Source organism: Gopherus flavomarginatus, chromosome 17 (assembly GCF_025201925.1).
Source record: "Gopherus flavomarginatus isolate rGopFla2 chromosome 17, rGopFla2.mat.asm, whole genome shotgun sequence".
Classification (NCBI taxonomy): Eukaryota; Metazoa; Chordata; order Testudines; family Testudinidae; genus Gopherus; species Gopherus flavomarginatus.
The window spans coordinates 4,085,404-4,102,502 of record NC_066633.1 but is presented as its reverse complement, the minus strand read 5'-3'; the positions used below and the strand labels follow the sequence as shown (position 1 = coordinate 4,102,502).

Below are 17,099 nucleotides of genomic sequence, written 5' to 3'. Positions count from 1 at the left end.
GCTAGGTTTTATTATGATGCTAATGTGCATGCTGTCTGCATTGCAAACTTCATAGTATATCAGCCTGAATATAAATTACAGTCACTTTGATTTTTGTTCTTAAAAATGCTGATACTAATGCTCAGTAGTTTCATGTCACATAACGTTCATGTTCTCTGCTTGCATTTCTGAGATAGAGAAAATCTCAGCTTGGAGCTCCTAAATGTCTCTTTTGTGCTTATTAATTTTCTTTAAATTAGCAGCAATTCAAGCAAGTTAATATTTTAATTGCATTTCTTTTTCTGTTTATAACTCTCTCTTTTAAACATAACTCAATTAGAAATATTAAATCCTCTTACATCCACAAGCATATTACTACTATAACAGTAATATATAAAGGCACTGGTGATGGGTGAGTGTCGCTGTATAGACACATGGTACAAATCAAGCCACCTTGAGACACTGGTACTATTCTTTGTATCCCTACACTAGTCAAGCCAGGCTGCTTTACTACCATGAATCCAGCCACAAAGGCCTTAGGGGCGAAAGAGAGAGGGGGAATAGCTTTCTGTAAATCATAATGCTGCAATCTAATTCATAAAGCACGCACAGCACAGCACAGACAAAACACAAAAAAATCAGCAGCAAAATTTAAACCATCATAACGCACTTTAAAAGAAACCCAAGAGCCAAAAGCTGCTGCCAGAGGAAACCAGTTCCCATAACATAAAGCAGCAGCATTCAGTAACAATAACGAGGTTTCTCCTCCGCAGCATGAAGTGGGACCTGATCTGCAGCTTTTAGGGTTGATGGGAATGTTCAGGGCCACGTTGCTGGGCAACTGAGGCAGCTGCAGGGACTTTTTTAAGGGGCTTTTGTCATTTTTAACAAAGATGGAAAAATGATTGTGAAGCCTGCATGGAGGGCTTTTTGTCATCCCCATATATATTTTTTTTCTGCTTTATTGCATTCTAATGATGCTGAATACGAAGATAGACTCCCAACAGCTGCTACAAGAGTAAAAATGAAATGACTGACATAAGCAGGCTGCTTTTGTTTTCCCTGAACTTTCAGTGCAGAAACTAGGCAATACATTTCAAATTGGTGGGAAGGTGCCCACATTAATATTTGTATGAAGTGAATCGGCTTAGTTTATTTATTGGCTTAAAGATGATTTTCCACAACGTAGCTGTTCAGTCATGTGTAGGGCCAAATTCAGCCCTAACTTCTGCCACGTGTGGCCCCTGCACCTTTAGGTTATATGGTATCAAAATGGGTGTAAATGCAGCACAGAATGTGGTTGTTTGTGAAGTTCTATTGCAAGTTTTGTGGGCAGAGACTGAATCTCCCTTTCATACATTGTGCTCAATAAATAATGCACATCAAAGGTTCCTCATTTCCTGCAGTCTCCTTGTACAGTCAAGCTGCTGTGGTCTCTATATCCTAAGCGCTTGTAACAGAATGTTCTGACATAGCCATTACGTGACTTCTATTGAGAAGAAATAGTAGATCAGTTCTGGCTGCTCACTAAGAACTAAGGTCACAAAAGCTCATGCTCCAAAACGTCTGTTAGTCTATACGGTGCCACAGGACTCTTTGCTGCAAAGACAACTGAGTTCAGCTGAGTCCAAGTGTTAAAGCCAACAGGGGATGGTGTGAAATTTTAGCCCAGGCCTCACTAGCCCCCACATGGGCAGCATGAATCAGGGCTTTGCAGAAAGTTGGGAAGCCACAGAAATTGCTTCTCTATTTCTCTCAAGTCTGAAACATCATCTACTGGGACACTGAGATCCAGATGCAGAAGATTCCTTTCCAATCTCTTTGTATATGTTTGCAGCCTTGTTGTAGCCATGTCGGTCCCAGGATATTAGAGACACATGGTGCAGGAGGTATCTTTTGTTAGACCAGCTTCTGTTGGTAAAAGAGACAAGCTTTGCAGCTTACACAGAGCTCTTCCTCAGGTCTGGGAAAGGTACTGAGAGCTCTGTCTCTTTCACCAACAGAAGTTGGTTCAATAAAAGATATTACCTCCAGCATTTTGTCTCTCTATGTGTATGTCCTTTAAATTCAGGGATAGTTCTCAACCATAATATTCCAACGCACCTTGCACCCCTTAGCTGAAAGGTGTAATATGAACCAACTGGGAAGGGAACAGAATTTAGTACTGATTTAACATAAATTTCTGAGGGAATTTTACAGATGGTGAGTGAAATCCTGGCTTCATCAAAGTTAATGGCAAAACTCTCTTCAACCTGTATTTTGTCAGCTATAGTCACTGGGATGTCATACAACACCCCCTCTTTTAGCTGTATGTGATGGATTGCTTTTAACGCTGGCTTCCCTCTGCTCAAGGAACCATTAGCAAACTCATGGATCACTATTTTAAAAGGCTATAGGGAGAATCATTTAGAGAGTAAAGAATGAAGAACGAGTCTCACATTTAGATCCAATATAGGGTTAAATAATGAAGACCCTTGTTCTATTAAAGAATAACTTTTAGGGTGGAGTGGTGAATTGTGCTAGTTAGCAAGTGAGGGGGGGAAATACTCTACATTGTCAAAACTACAAGATTTTTGAAGAGTGGAACATGTAAGAGACAGGGAATGGATATGGGTCTTTTCACTTTTGATTCACTGGTGTGAATCCAGCTTCAGGTTAGCAAAGATTAAAGCTGTTCTTGTAAGGGACTGTCTTAGAAGCTCATGAGCGCTCATGGTCTCAATCCTATTCCTTTGGCGTAAGTGTCCACTTAAAAACAAAACAACCAACCCACCTTCTCCACTGGTAGCCCTGCCGACTCTCTAAGCAAACAAGCAAAAGCCTGATTGAATGAACAAAGGAGGATTAGATTCCCCCATGTCAGGGTTCAGATGATGCTTCCTGTGACATCTCTTCCCTGAACAGAAGACTTCAGTTCCTAGGCCACCAAGCCAGGGCTTTCTACCAGCACCAATTAACCATCTATAGAATTCAAAGGATGAGGTGTCTCAGTCCCAGTGATATGCAGAACAGGACTGACTATGTAACAGGAGCTGCTGAATAACCACTGGCAATCAATTTAAGATTTGCTTCACATTTAAATACTTCAAAAACACATTACTAAGTGCAAGACAGTTTTAGTTTACATTTTATTGAAGTAATTTAACAAAATGTTAAGAATTCTTTACATTACATATAATAAAGACTCTTAAAAGTACTAATGGGCTAAAAGCCAAAGTGCATGGGAGGGAGGGGAAAAATATACAAAAAAAATACAGAAAAGAACAAATGAATGATCTACAGCAACAAAGGACCCCACGGGGCAACCCCAGCTTACTGAACCCTTCATTCACTTTTTCAGTCTATCTCCAAATCACTGTCTTCACTATAACATGCAGATGGGTTACATATGGAAGTCATCATCAGCAGATCCTTCTCTGGGAGCAGACCACACTCCTGTAAAAAAGCCTCCAGGTCCACGGCAAAAAAATCTTCTCCAAGCTGGTCGGTGATTCGGACAAAGTTGCCAATTAACTCTCCTCCCTTGTAGATGAGCAAAGCAGGTAGAGCATTATTAGTAAAGCGAGTGCTGGCACCAATCAGGGAACTCTTAACTCGACAAAATTTGACTGTTGGGTACTCAGCAGCAAGACAGATCATGCAGCCATTCACAGATTCAGCGCCAGGGATGTCATCTTCATAGATGTGGATCATGATCAACGTGTTCTTGTGTTCTTTATCAACTGTGTCCAAAAACCCTTCCCCACTGATGATCTCAAAAACCTGCTTAAACTGCTGCCCACTATGCAGCTGCTGCCTCATCTCCTCCATTCGCTGCTTCCTGTATTGCTGTAAAAACTCTTCATCATCTTCGCCATCATGAATCATGTTATATTCTTGTAAAGTCATCTATAACATGCGCAAAGAAATATTATAAATACACCACACAGAGAGAAATCAAGAACTCCATACATGTTACATGCATTTAGTATTTAAATCAAGGATGGACAGAGTTTAACCTGCATCATTCCCCATCTTTAATACCCAGGTACAGATCATGGAGGCTAGAGTTCCCAACATAAGATGCTCCATTTTGATCCATCCGGAAAGCACATCTGATAAAGATGGAGCTTCCTACATTAGGACTTCTAGCCTTCACAGGCTAGATTAAAAGTGAGTGACTATAATGTGCTCCTATTTTATTCAAATCAGCTATGGCCACATGCTCCAAGTAAGATGCCAATACTGCTCTTAGATGGGCAGCTCGGACATTGTTTCTAATTTGAGTGGATACTGTCAGATTCCTAGTTGGTTTTTTCATCTTTTTTTCCTAAGTAAATAGAGTAAATCTCTATTAGAAACATTTATTTCCATACCAGATTTATTTCTTTGGCAAAAATAAATGTGCCCATGTTTTCTCTGGAATTGGAATTAATTTGGGTTTTATGACTATCGTCTTTCAACATCTTGCTTCATTAACCATGTTAGCCATCATGCTCGAGGTGTAGGATCTGTTAGTTTACTGCTGCAGTCAGCAGGGGAGCACAGAAAAAAATCAGCGAAAACCAGTGATTATTTCAGGCAGAGAGAGAATCTCTTAGCAAATGTAAAGTTCATGTAAATTAAAAAACAGATACCTAAAATTCAAGCAATTTCCCCCCATTATCACTTTATGATCCTAAACTGTTGGGCACGAGTGACCAAATATAACCACCAACTCGTGAACATAATACTGGTTTATTGTCAATATCAGCATGTATCAACTTCAGCAACCTGTTCAATTAGATTCACAGAAACTGGTAATGCAAGTCAATTGACCAAAACATCCCACTTAGTTTTTAAATAATTTACCACCTCTGACATTTTCTATCTTTGATGTCTAATGCTTTCCTATCAGTTTGAAGACTAGCTGATCTCTTAACATTAATTTACCATACATGATAATCAATTAGGCCTCCTGGAAAGGAGACGTCTTACACAACACTCATTAACTTACAAGATGAAGTTATTTTTCAGGCAGAGTTGCTGCCCTGCCTTTTCTTTTTTTTTTTTATAAACTGTTTCATAAACTTGGAAATAAATTTGATAAATGCATATAAGGAAAATACACAGTGTCTGATACAGACTCCGTCAGAGGTGTTGGGCCAGTCACTTAACACTTAAGTGTATAACATCTTCAAAGCACTGCACCAACATTAAATCATCTTGACACTACTTCTGTGAGGTAGGTAATCACTGCACCTGTTAAAAGCAATAATAAATAACTACCATGCAAGGATTCATGATTTTTTGAAAAGCAGCTGAAAAATGGAAACTGCTAAAATTTCTTAGCACAGAAGTCTCTCACGGTGCTCCCAGGTTACCTTTCCACTGATTTTTTCCTGAAGTTCTTTCTGCTTCTGTTTATCCTCCTCTTCATCCAAGTGAGCTCTGCAGGTCATGGATAACTTTTTTATAAGTCGTTCCATCTCTCTACACTGCTCCTCTCGCTGCTCCGTCTCCAGTTGTTTGAATCTTCGCCAATCATTTATGACACCCTTTGGACCTGAAGGTAAAACATGCAGGCATTTTGCTTAGATAGAAACAATCTCTGTCTATTGCACTTTCCATTCAGGATCTCCGAGTCCTTTACAAATAGCAGTTAAAGGATGGACCATGTTTTAGGCTTATTGTATATTGCTCAATATGCTATAATCAAGCATAGGAATGGTAGCAAGTAACTCCCCATTTCTGCAGTTGACTCCTATGTCCTTGAACAAGTCACTCAACCTCTCTGTGTCTGTTTTCTTATCTGTATAAACAGGAATAAAGCTTACCTACCTACATTACTTTCCTATTAACCTCAAAAGGATGTTGTGAAAATTAATATCTGTATAGAGTTTTGACACATTACCACTATCCAGGTTTAGAGGTATCCTCCAGCAGTTAGTATGGAAATGTTTCCTTTTCATAGCGATAGACGTGACCGGGGGGAGGAGGGGGGAAGAGAGGGAAGAGGAGAAATCACTTGATGGTGAAATAAATTTGCAAAAGCCCCAGCACAAAAGTTGTGTTCCATGATGTGCAGACAGCTCATCAATTTCACCTTACTAGTATCCTGTTGCTGGGGCCTAACGAAAAGTGCTACTATTGAATGTCCTATTTAGGTATGTCCCAGTTGGGTGAGTACTGATTCCTCTCCCCCAATACTGGACAGGCATGCAGGAGGAGGATAAAATATTTGATGTCACAGTACCTGTGTTAACTGCAGTGCCATCGCTGCTCAGCTCCACCTCCCCATCAACCACCTCAGGAATGGTGCTCTCTCCAACTTTATCTTCTTTCTCACTGTCTTCATCATCACTGCTGCTGTAGTAGTACTGGAGCTTCTCACCAAGCAGTTTATCATCTAAAGTAGTCATTGTATTCTAAAAAGAGATGGGTAGGTCAACATCAATGCATCTCTCTCTCCTTTATACAGCCACACACACAGTATCAAGTATCACCTCAAATGTATAGTATTAGCCCTCTACTCCTCCAAAGAAAAATATGAAGGCTGTCTATTCAAATGAGAACAGTTCATAGACCATCACCAACAAGACTAAGCTACAACTGGCCAACCTCTTCGTGAATGAATTGAGAATCATTTCTGAAGCGTTTATTAAGTCAAAAAACAAACAACAAAAACCTCTTTATTACAAAGTTTATTCTTCAACAGATAAATTATGAGGCATTCAAAATATTTATTCACTGAGGATAGATCTGTTGATTAACAATGGTTCAAGATTGCTACGTACCCACCCTTAAAACCTGAGCCAATTACATTTCCTTCTGGATATTTTACATTTATTAAGTTTGAACTTTAGTATTTTATGTGCGCAATTACTAGTCTTTTAGCAATGGCGAATGACGATTGGAGCATGATCAATGAGATTAATAGTTGTATGCACTTTTGATAAGATATCAAAGCTGCTTATGCAATTAAAAGCTTGCAGTGAAAATTCAGGAAAAAAACAGGAATGTTACAATACAGTTAAAAGTTAAATTCTAACCCTTATTCCTTACCCCCACCCTCCCTTACAAAGAAAAGGAGACAGTGCGCAGTATCCAGCTGTATCTCAAGAAATATCTTTCAGGGTTTCTTTTAGAAGCTCATCTCTCGGAGATGATTACTAAACATGAAAAATTCCATGTAGGCTTAAAGTTGGCACCTGGTCTCTTTCCAGAATCAAACAGAACCTCAGCAAACCTCCTGCAAATCTCTTTTCTCAAATGTATGTACTGCAAGTGTGGAAAAAGAAAGATATATATTTGAACCAATGGTGTTTTATGTACTATTAACTGTCAGTTTCACAGGTCATTTCACAACAAGGATGAGCTCTGTAGCAAGAGGGGAACTCTGCTTTTGGCATTAGTCAGTGAAGTTGCAAGTCTGCAATTTTTACAAAATATAATTATATTTGTAATTTATATAGTACTAGTGTTCAATTATATTTGGCAAATAAGTTGTTTCTGCAAATCTGCCTACGCAGGACTCGCAAGCAATTAACATTTCACAAAGCTCATTTTCACTTTAATAAAACTCAATTGTAGCATATTATGCAAATTGATAATGCTGGCAACTCAGTTACTAACAGAAGTGATACAACAAGGCTTGGAAGAATTAGATTTTTACTGGTAAATATTGATTTCGCTACACAGACACTAACCAGCAAAATATATTTCCATTGATAATAATCAAAACATACAGATAGGCAAAATAAGAAAAATGCTGCTTGAGAACTTATTAGTTTGATTTAAAGGTATTTATTTTGTACATGAGGTTGATAATTTGTGGTTTTAATGGTTATAAAGCAGGGGTTCTCAGACTTTTGTACTGGTGACCCCTTTCATATACTAAGTCTCTAAGGGCGATCCCCCCTTCCACATTAAAAACACTTTTGCATATATTTAACACCATTATAAATGCTGGAAGCAAAGCGGGGTTTGTGGTGAAGGCTGACAGCTCATGACCCCCCATGTAATAATCTCATGACCCTCGAGGGGTCCCTACCCCCAGTTTGAGAACCCGTTATAAAGCTTTAACGTCTATCATTAAACTGTTATTGTCTGATCCTCTGGCAGTTTCCCACAACTGTGAAAATTTAAACAGATAAATATATAAAAAATGCTTTAAAATATCATCATCATCAAAATTTAAAAAGTTAAAAATGGAATTTGCCAAGCCAATATGTACTAATCACAATTGCCCTTAAATCCATCAATTGACCTGAGTTATACCATTTCTCCATCTAAATACTTTTCTGCTGGCTAGATATTAGCCAATGATAGCAGTAGGATGATATTCCCTGAAAAAGCTATCTGGGGTATTAGTAATTTACATACAGCCTCTCATACCAAATGGGTGTAAGAACAGACAGTGTCAAACACAAGAGACCACAAGCTGAATTACTGCCTGAGGCCGTAAAGAGTCCAGAGCCCTGCTAACAGCTTCCACAATTCTCCAGAGCTGATGGAATAAAAGCAAACCCTTCATTGGTGTGAACTGCGATCCTGAACAGCTTGTTATAAAACTGAGAAACCTATTTCCAATTTTTTTTGGGGGTAGGGGGAGAGAAGGGGTGTATGAGTGTGTGAGATTGAATTGATTTCGTATGTTGATGAGGTGGACCTAAGAGTCTGTATTTCTATGACAAGGGCACAATCTATATTGTAGGGAGAAAGTAGTGTTTTTAGGTTTTCTATCAACCACTAGCACTATCTGCAAACTGTTGAAAGTAGGATTATGCAGATTAATGAATAGATAGCCAGATGGTTCCTGCTAAAAGGTGATGAAACAGGATTACTAAGATTATTTCTCAGAGTAGAGAAAAATTTCACAGAAGATATGGCCTGTATCTACCCTAGAGAAACAGAGGTAACCAGCTAGCATTTGGGGTAAGGTATATTGTCGTATTTGACTAATAGTACAACGCATCACACTGTCAAAAGACAGCTATATTTTTTCTAAGTGTTCATCCATATATGAAACAGGGCCCATGGAAAATGGAAATCAAGGAATTAAAGAAGTTCATACCCTTAAAACCCCGCCAACTTTAAATTGAGCCAGAGAGATGCTCTGTCATGCTGAATTTAGGTATTCTATTTTATTTCCATGTATATCGCTATCTGGATATAACGCGACCTAATATAAGACAAATTCAGATATAATGTGGTAAAGCAGTGCTCTGGGGGGCGGGGCTTCACACTTCGGTGGATCAAAGCAAGTTCAATATAACGCTGTAAGATTTTTTGGCTCCCGAGGACAGCATTATATTGAGGTAGAGGTGTACTACTGTAATGTGTTTAGAGATCCTTAGCATTATGTCTGCTTAAGAAATTCAAGTGTTCGATTACATTCAGGAGATCTGGGATTGGAGGCGATTCCCTGTGCTGCAAGAGATAATTAGTTTTGCTTAAGGGCTTGGTTGTGGGAGAATTCTGATTTCTTTTTGCCTTCTCTTCTGCACGCACACCAAGCAAACTATTTTCCAATACAGAGAAAAAGTAGAGCAAAAGAAACGAGAAAAAAAAAAGTGGGTACTATGTATGCCTGAGGCCTGTACCTGACACAGAATTCCAATTCCTTCCAGTGTATCAAACGGAACTCAAATTAACATAATTAATTTACAGCTATTTCCTAGTTATAGTGCACCACCTAACAGGCTGATTTATGTACAAAAAAGAGAGATTCTGCTCATTTCAAATTAACTCAGAGGCAGTTGCACACATGATAAAGCAAGACTGCAACTACATGTCTTTAAACTGATCACCTCAGTTCTTGCAAGTCAAACAGGGTTGGATTGGGTCAGTTCTCAGTTGCAAGACCACCACGGTACAACCCTAGTTCTGCAAGAAGTCATTTTGGTGATTCCGTAGGTGGTTCATTTATCTTTGGTTGAAAACTAAAAGCACAAAAGCATCTCAAGTCCCTCTCTAGTATGGTGCTTTTGTTGTGTACATAGGGGAAAGCTTTAGAAGATCACTCCAGGGCTACTGTAAGACATTTAATAGTTAACTTAGCATTTGACTTTAAATATTGGAGATGATTTGCATCGTTCTATTTTTGACAAGATTCATTAAAACTAATTAGCTATAATTAGTCGAGGAAGGATTACATTTTTACCAATAAATGCTGGCAAGTGTTGATTTCATTGTACAAACACAAATTGAAAAATATATTCCCATCAATAATAAAAATGTACAGATAGGCAAAGCAAGAAAAATACTGCTTGAAAACTTAGAAAATGATATTTACTTGGCATATTTTGACAATTTGTGTTTTAATGGTTATAACGTTTAACTTTTTGTATCCGTTTAATATTAAACAATTACTGTCTGACCCTCCCCACAACTTCCTGCAACTCTGAAAATTGAAAGAAAAAAAAGATTAACACCCATAACTTTCCACAACAGTGAAAATTTAAACTTATTAAAAAAATGCTTAAAAATAAATATTGACATCATCTAGCAAAACGATTAAAAAAATTCTGCCAAACTTACCTATAATGTTTCACAGGGATCTAATTTGAGCTCAACTTCTATATTTGGTATCTCTACCCCAAACTGGCCTGTTGTTCTTACTATTTTTGTTTAAAAATTAATTTCAAGCCAGAATATTTTAGCACACCTAAAGTTTTTGCCATGAGCAGGAAACCATACAATGGTTTTGACACTTTGCAGATATGAATGTAGATGAAGCAAGAGTCTCCTGGTCTGTGTTGTTGAAATGCAATGGATTCATTGTGAATTATTCAAGTGGGGAATGCAGAATTCCTAAACTCAGATTAATGTTATTAAAAATGAATCTCTAATCAAACCAAGCTTCTGCCTGCACTATTTGTCTCTGCTTCTGGCTGTTAGCCCCACATATGGCCTACATCTGGGCCTTAGAATGAGGGTAGTCATGTGTACAACGGAAGAACAAAGGTGGCTCTCAAGACAGACACGGAAAGGAAAGAATGTCCTACATTACTGGATTTATTAATATTACCTGAGCAAAAGGTACAGGAAACCAGTATACACAGCCTGTATCTACAAGAAAACCTGAATGGAACAAATGCACATGTAGCTGGTTACAGTAGTAGTGATGGGGAAAGTATTTTTCCCTTCTTGTTTTGTACAAACATTTTTTAAAACAAAACAAAAAGCAAACCAAAAACAAAAAAACAAACAAACCGGCTGGGCCCATAAACCAGAAACAAATCCGGAGACTCACGGTTCCTGGCTTGTTTGCAGTGCTGACCTCTGGGCCACCTCTGGGCCAATGCTGGTCTCTCTCACTATAAATGCAGATGTACAAACACAAATGTCACAAAGGGACCAAGAAGAGCTCTCCGAGTAACAGGTATTTCTCACCATGTTTTACCTTCACTCTCCAACTCCACCAGCTCTGGAAAGTGTCAGATGCGGCTATGGAGCTGTAGGCACAGCAGCTCCAGAAAGGAACCTGGCCCCCTGAGCCCACCCCCACCAGCTATCCAGAGTCCTCCCGCTCATCCACCAAGCAGATCCCCTGCCCTCTTGTGCAGCCCAGAACACCAACCCGCGCCCCAGCTATTCAGAGCCCAGAGCCCCCCCTCCATGCAGAGCCCCTGCCCGCCTGTGCTCCCCCCAGGCTCCCGCCCCAGCCATCCAGAACCCAGAGCCCCTGCCCTCCTGTGCACCCCCCCGGCTCCCGCCCCAGCCATCCAGAACCCAGAGCCCCTGCCCTCCTGTGCCCACCCCCCCGGCTCCCGCCCCAGCCATCCAGAACCCAGAGCCCCTGCCCTCCTGTGCCCACCCCCCCGGCTCCCGCCCCAGCCATCCAGAACCCAGAGCTCCTACCCTCCTGTGCCCCAACCAGGCTCCCGCCCCAGCCATCCAGAACCCCCCCGTGCAGAGCCCCTGCCCTCCTGTGCCCCCCCAGCCATCCAGACCCCCCCTTCTGTGCGCCCCCCAGGTCCCTGCGTCCCTCACGCCCCCCGCCCCGCCCCCGATCCTGTCACCTCCCGGCCGCCCCCCGCCTCGGGCCCCCCGCGCCCACCCACCGTTCCGGCGCTTCCCTGTTCCCGAGGACGAGCGCGAGCAGCGCAAAGGAGGCCGGGAAAGCAGGGCGGCTCCATTCAGCGAACGCGGGGGGGAACGTCCCTTACTGGCAATGGTATATTCCCGGCGCCAATGCCCCTTGAGCGGACGGGAGCGCAACCTCCTCCCAAGGGGGGAGGGGTGTTCTCCCCGCTCTGACCCACTGCCCCCTTCAGCCGGGAATAGAACCCAGGCGGCCTGACCCCGCCCCCCGCCACCAGCGCGAGTTCGGAGCCGCCGGGGGGTGGGATGGTCTCACACGTGACAAACACACACGGAAGGTGGACAATCATTTTATTTTGTGCATGCAAATACATGTCAAGTACTGCAAACTGTTTCCATCAATTTTCTCTCAAAACACTGAAAACCATGATGCTCTATTCTGTGACCAGCCAAAGCTAATATCTCTTTACTTCAGTGCTACAGCAAAAAACACACAGAATTCACTCTGCTAGTCAGTATTATCACAAAGCCCACCCCACCCCAAATACAGACCATATGGTCCAGCTTTCCCATTTTATCCTATTCCTAGAACACAAAGGGAAACATTACAATTTGGAAATTCAAAATTGAAATAAATGGAATAGAATTTATTCCCCTATATATCCCCATTTCATTTTACAGATTTTAAATTATAGTTTTAAATAGAAGCTGAGAATGCACCATAAAAATGAGCATTAAATCCATCGTAGCGATGGTGCCTGCTTTATACATGATGGGTGTACACCATCTTTTATTTCATTTACATTTCAATCGAACAATAGATTTGCAAAGAAAATGTCTAATACAGACGTAAAAATATGCACACTAGAGCTTCACAATCGGTTGTACAATTGACAAACAGGCCTCTTTTCCCAACTTTCCAGCTAAGCAATTTTATAAAATGTAATCAATGCAACAAGAAACAAAATTCTTTAACTTCCAGGGAAAAGAATATGCACTAAACGGTATAATGCAGACAGCAGATGCTGCAAGCTAACCACAATACTCTTGAGTGGCTGTACAGTGGGTATGTGCAGTACAAATAAAAGCCACATGTGTTGTATCACAACTACAGTATAATGTACTTGTTTGCCCAGCGAAGAAAATGCATGCATTTTCATGCCTTGGACTAACTGAGGCCTACACTGGATAAAACTGATGGGATATGTGCAAATGATGTTGAATTTTGACAGTTATAAATGCAGCCAGGCTCTGTTTTATTTCAGACTTTGTTAAACATGAAATGCCAAGCACGAGCTTCGGCGACAGTCTTCCTTGAATAAAAGGTTTTTGCTCAAGTGTGGGGAATTTTGATAATTTTGCTGTCTTTATTTTACCCTTGACACTTAGGGTTAAGTTGTCAGAGCACTCCCTTGCCAGCAAAGAGGTGCATTGTGACCACTAGTACCAAGGAGTTAGCTGTGCATTTGTACGGAAAGAACTGGTCATTTAAAGAGCACATTTACTGTTTTCTGCTTGCAGGAGAGGCCCTTGCATTAGAGGGATTTCCTAACAGAAAAGGATTAAAACTATAACAAGTAATGCGCTCCAAGTACTATGGATGATTCATTAACTTCTCATTTGATTAAGGTCTAAAATTTCACATTTTCCTTCAGACACAGGTTAGTAATGGTGAAAAAGAAACCTTGACAAATATGATATAGGAGCTGCTAGCGGATACCTCTCAAATAGAGTTTATGTACAACAGCAGATACTTGACAAATTGTGCTTTAACAAAAAATAAAATAAAAAATAAATAAATAAAACCACACACTATCAAATTGTTTTGGGTTTTGACAAAAGATTTTTTAAAAACATTCTTTCCCCAGGCCTTTCTTTGTGTATGAGTTTGTACCTCACTCAGCCTGGAGCACTAACACACAAGAACAGCATTCAGCTCATCAGCATGAACTTAAACTAAAATTTCAAGTGTGTTATTAAAGCAGTAAACGTTTCAAATTATATGTTTACAACTGGTGTCCTTATGTATCACACTTTAGTATCACTCTGTACTAGTCTATCAAGAACCAATGCCAATTTGCTTGGCAAAATGAGTCTAACCTATTCTTTGAAAGGTCTAGTATACATTCTACATTGCGCAATCTGTATGAACACTAACTCATTTATTTCTTGTTACAGGAACAAAATATCAGTAGCAGGGCAGTCACTACTATAATTTATATCTTAAGAATGTCATATTACTACTTTGTCATAAAAAAGTAGACAGGATGACACATCAAATTAGAGATTAATGCTAGTCCTAAAACCCAGCTAGGAAATGAGACAGAACGAGGAATTAATCCAGGTTGTGAGGCAACACATTTTAATTCAGATATTGATACTTCTGTATCCCTGACATGTGAAATCCCTGCTGTACCTCTCCTGAAAAAAAAAAAAAAATGCTCATCTGCACAAAGGAAAGGAACCACACACTTCTCCTTAAACTGCTACTGGCCTTTTTCTGACAGCGTAATATATTGGGCCAAAAACCTAAATGGGATTCTATACTACTACTACTACTACTACACATAAAGATAGTCACAAAACTTTTAATGTCAGAAAGTTAGCCCTTCCATTGCCCAAAAAGGCACCTGATTTGCAACTAGATACACAAACACGTATTGGTTTGTATCAGGTCAAGTAATTAAACTTTGCCAAAAATGAACCAGAACTAGAGTTCCATCTGTAGCTTCCTCTTATTAGGGCACCCAGAGGGCATAGTTTCATGGCAAGATAATAATCAGTGTTAAAAACTGTAAGACAATGTTGGCACACTACTAAAAACCCCTCAATTCTTGTGTCTGTCATTCTAGATATTAAAGGTTCAACACAAATTAGCTTCAACCCAGAACTGACTCCTTTTCAGAGGAAGCGTGTGGTCTTTCTAGAAAGCTATTGTATCATGGGATCTTCTGCTGCAGACAAGCATATATAAATACGTTTGTTCTTAGACATGCCAGTAAAGTTGGCAGGAATATGTTAGGCTGATGTATTTTCACTGGACAAAACAGACGAACTTGTGTAAGCAGCTTATCCCAATCCCCCTCCAGCAGAGCACAACCAAGTTTTAAAATTGCAATTTTAAAATTAAAAAGTTAAGGTAAATACACAAGATCAATTTATGTAGTATATATTCACCCTCAGATCATGCTGAAGATGTTCTGTGGAGTTCTGGAGCACAGAGGGCTCTTTCCCTGAGGGCGAATAAGGACTTCTCAAACCTTTATATTTTCTCTATTTTTGTAACAAAATAGCAATTTAAAATTTAAAAATCTTTTTAAAAAAATTACATTACCTTCAACGTGGAAGATCTCACTGTTTAAATATCCATGAAATAGACATACTGGTTTGCATATCCTTTTGGAATTACATACAGCAAATAAAAGTACTTCGGAAGCATTTCAAAAGTAATATAAATTCATATTTACAGAATGGTCTTGATATAAAATATACAACAATCATATTCACGTCTAGCATTCTATGTTAATTTGTAACATCAACAGGAAATGAGTTAAGGTGACAAGGTGGTCTAATTCTTGATCCTAATCATTTCAGGCCGCAAAGTGAAACAAAATACCAGTCTTATTCCAGAGATGAGGTGGCACTGCCTATCAGGGAAGGTACAGTAAATAGCCAAAGAAACCAAGAAAAGGCTACTTTACTGTTACTCTACAAATATTTCTTTAAATTTTAGTATTAAATAAGTAAGATCTTCCATACTGACACCAGAATAGCAAAACTAACCCTTGGATTTTCAGATATATTTACAACATAATTATTTCATGGACATGTTCATTAAGAGATATCAAATACCAATATTTTCTCAGTCTAATCAGTAACCCTCAGGGAAATACCAACCCTCACCCCTCAGAAACGTGCACAAAACAGTTATCAAAATCTTATCTGACACATAACTGTGATTTTGTAAAATAACTCAGACGACCAGTAACATGATCCTTTTAAAACATTTTGCTAGCAGGAAAAGCCCTTACATACAGTACACCTGGTGAAAGATTAGCTTGGCTTAAAATATTCCAGTACAATTTTCAGAGTAAACAACTTCATAGAAGTTAATAAAAACATTAAAAAAGTAAAACATGTACCAAAGAAACTGAAAAGGACAAACAATAAGACAGTAATCACCAGGAGGGAAAGTCTTGCTTTCTTTTCCAAAATGGTGACTGAATTTTTAAACTTTAAAGAAAACTATGCCTAGAGTGCTTGTGTGTGTATACTCTATCTTCAGTTGACATGTCTAATACGACTTTTCAGTCACATCTTAGCAGGGCACATATTCATACAATTTTCAGCACAATTCTAAAGGTCTGATAATGCTACATTACTGTAGGTTCAGTCAATAGATAATGAACAAGCAAAATTAAACCTGAATAAAAAGTTATGATTAACAATATTTAACCAAGACAATGTAATGAGTGTCAAAAACCCCACTAATTAGTTTAAATTAAAAAACAATCACCAATACCATATTGTTAGTCAGTGCAAACACTACATACAGGGTTTTCAAGGGAAAGCCAAGAGCACCTGATTCTTTTGCCAAGTCATCTGGATTCTATAAATGCAGGTGGAGGACTGCATTAAAAAAACCCAAAAAAACAAAAACCAAAAAAATCCCAAAACATCCCCCACTGTTACATTAGTGCATAATTTATCAAAATGGTTAAAAATTGGATGTGCATATAACTTGGGGAAATCAATACCAAGAACATTAGCTGAAGGATTTAGGCACTTGGGTTACTTTTTGTAACTTTACTTGGACAAGTAGCCTGTATATAACTATCAACAGTACTAAAGCAGAAATGAGAAAAAAAAGAAGAAATAAAAAGCTACAGCAAAGCACTGCACCACAGTCCTGCATATAATGCAGTAGTACAAAGCTAAAGTGTATTAACCCCGTAATAAAGTCTAAAGTACAAATCCCTACCTCTCACTCTTCAAACAGGAAACAATATTCCATGCAAAGTTCCACAACTAAAGAAAAGGCAGCTGCAACAAGATGCAAGTTCCCTTCTCATGAAACAAAATAGAGACAAATAAATTAGTTTTACTTTCACTAG

General features: G+C 39.3%; 1 protein-coding gene across 5 annotated transcripts; it reads right to left on the bottom strand.

Annotated features, from left to right (window-relative positions):
* Positions 1 to 3,088: 3,088 nt before the first annotated feature.
* On the bottom strand, positions 3,089 to 17,066 carry PDCL (phosducin like). 5 transcript variants are annotated; one of them, XM_050926848.1, is made up of 5 exons: positions 12,006 to 12,098; positions 11,195 to 11,258; positions 6,194 to 6,365; positions 5,322 to 5,503; positions 3,089 to 3,867 (listed from the first exon to the last, which is right to left on the bottom strand). In XM_050926848.1, the coding sequence occupies exons 3-5, from the start codon at positions 6,357 to 6,359 to the stop codon at positions 3,316 to 3,318; spliced, it is 900 nt and encodes a 299-aa protein (XP_050782805.1). In that variant the 5' UTR covers positions 6,360 to 6,365; positions 11,195 to 11,258; positions 12,006 to 12,098; the 3' UTR covers positions 3,089 to 3,315. The 5 variants fall into 5 exon arrangements, with proteins under 5 accessions (XP_050782805.1, XP_050782801.1, XP_050782804.1 ...); XM_050926844.1 differs by lacking the exon at positions 12,006 to 12,098 and adding an exon at positions 11,345 to 11,532; XM_050926847.1 differs by lacking the exons at positions 11,195 to 11,258; positions 12,006 to 12,098 and adding an exon at positions 16,967 to 17,066.
* Between the last annotated feature and the right edge of the window lie 33 nt (positions 17,067 to 17,099).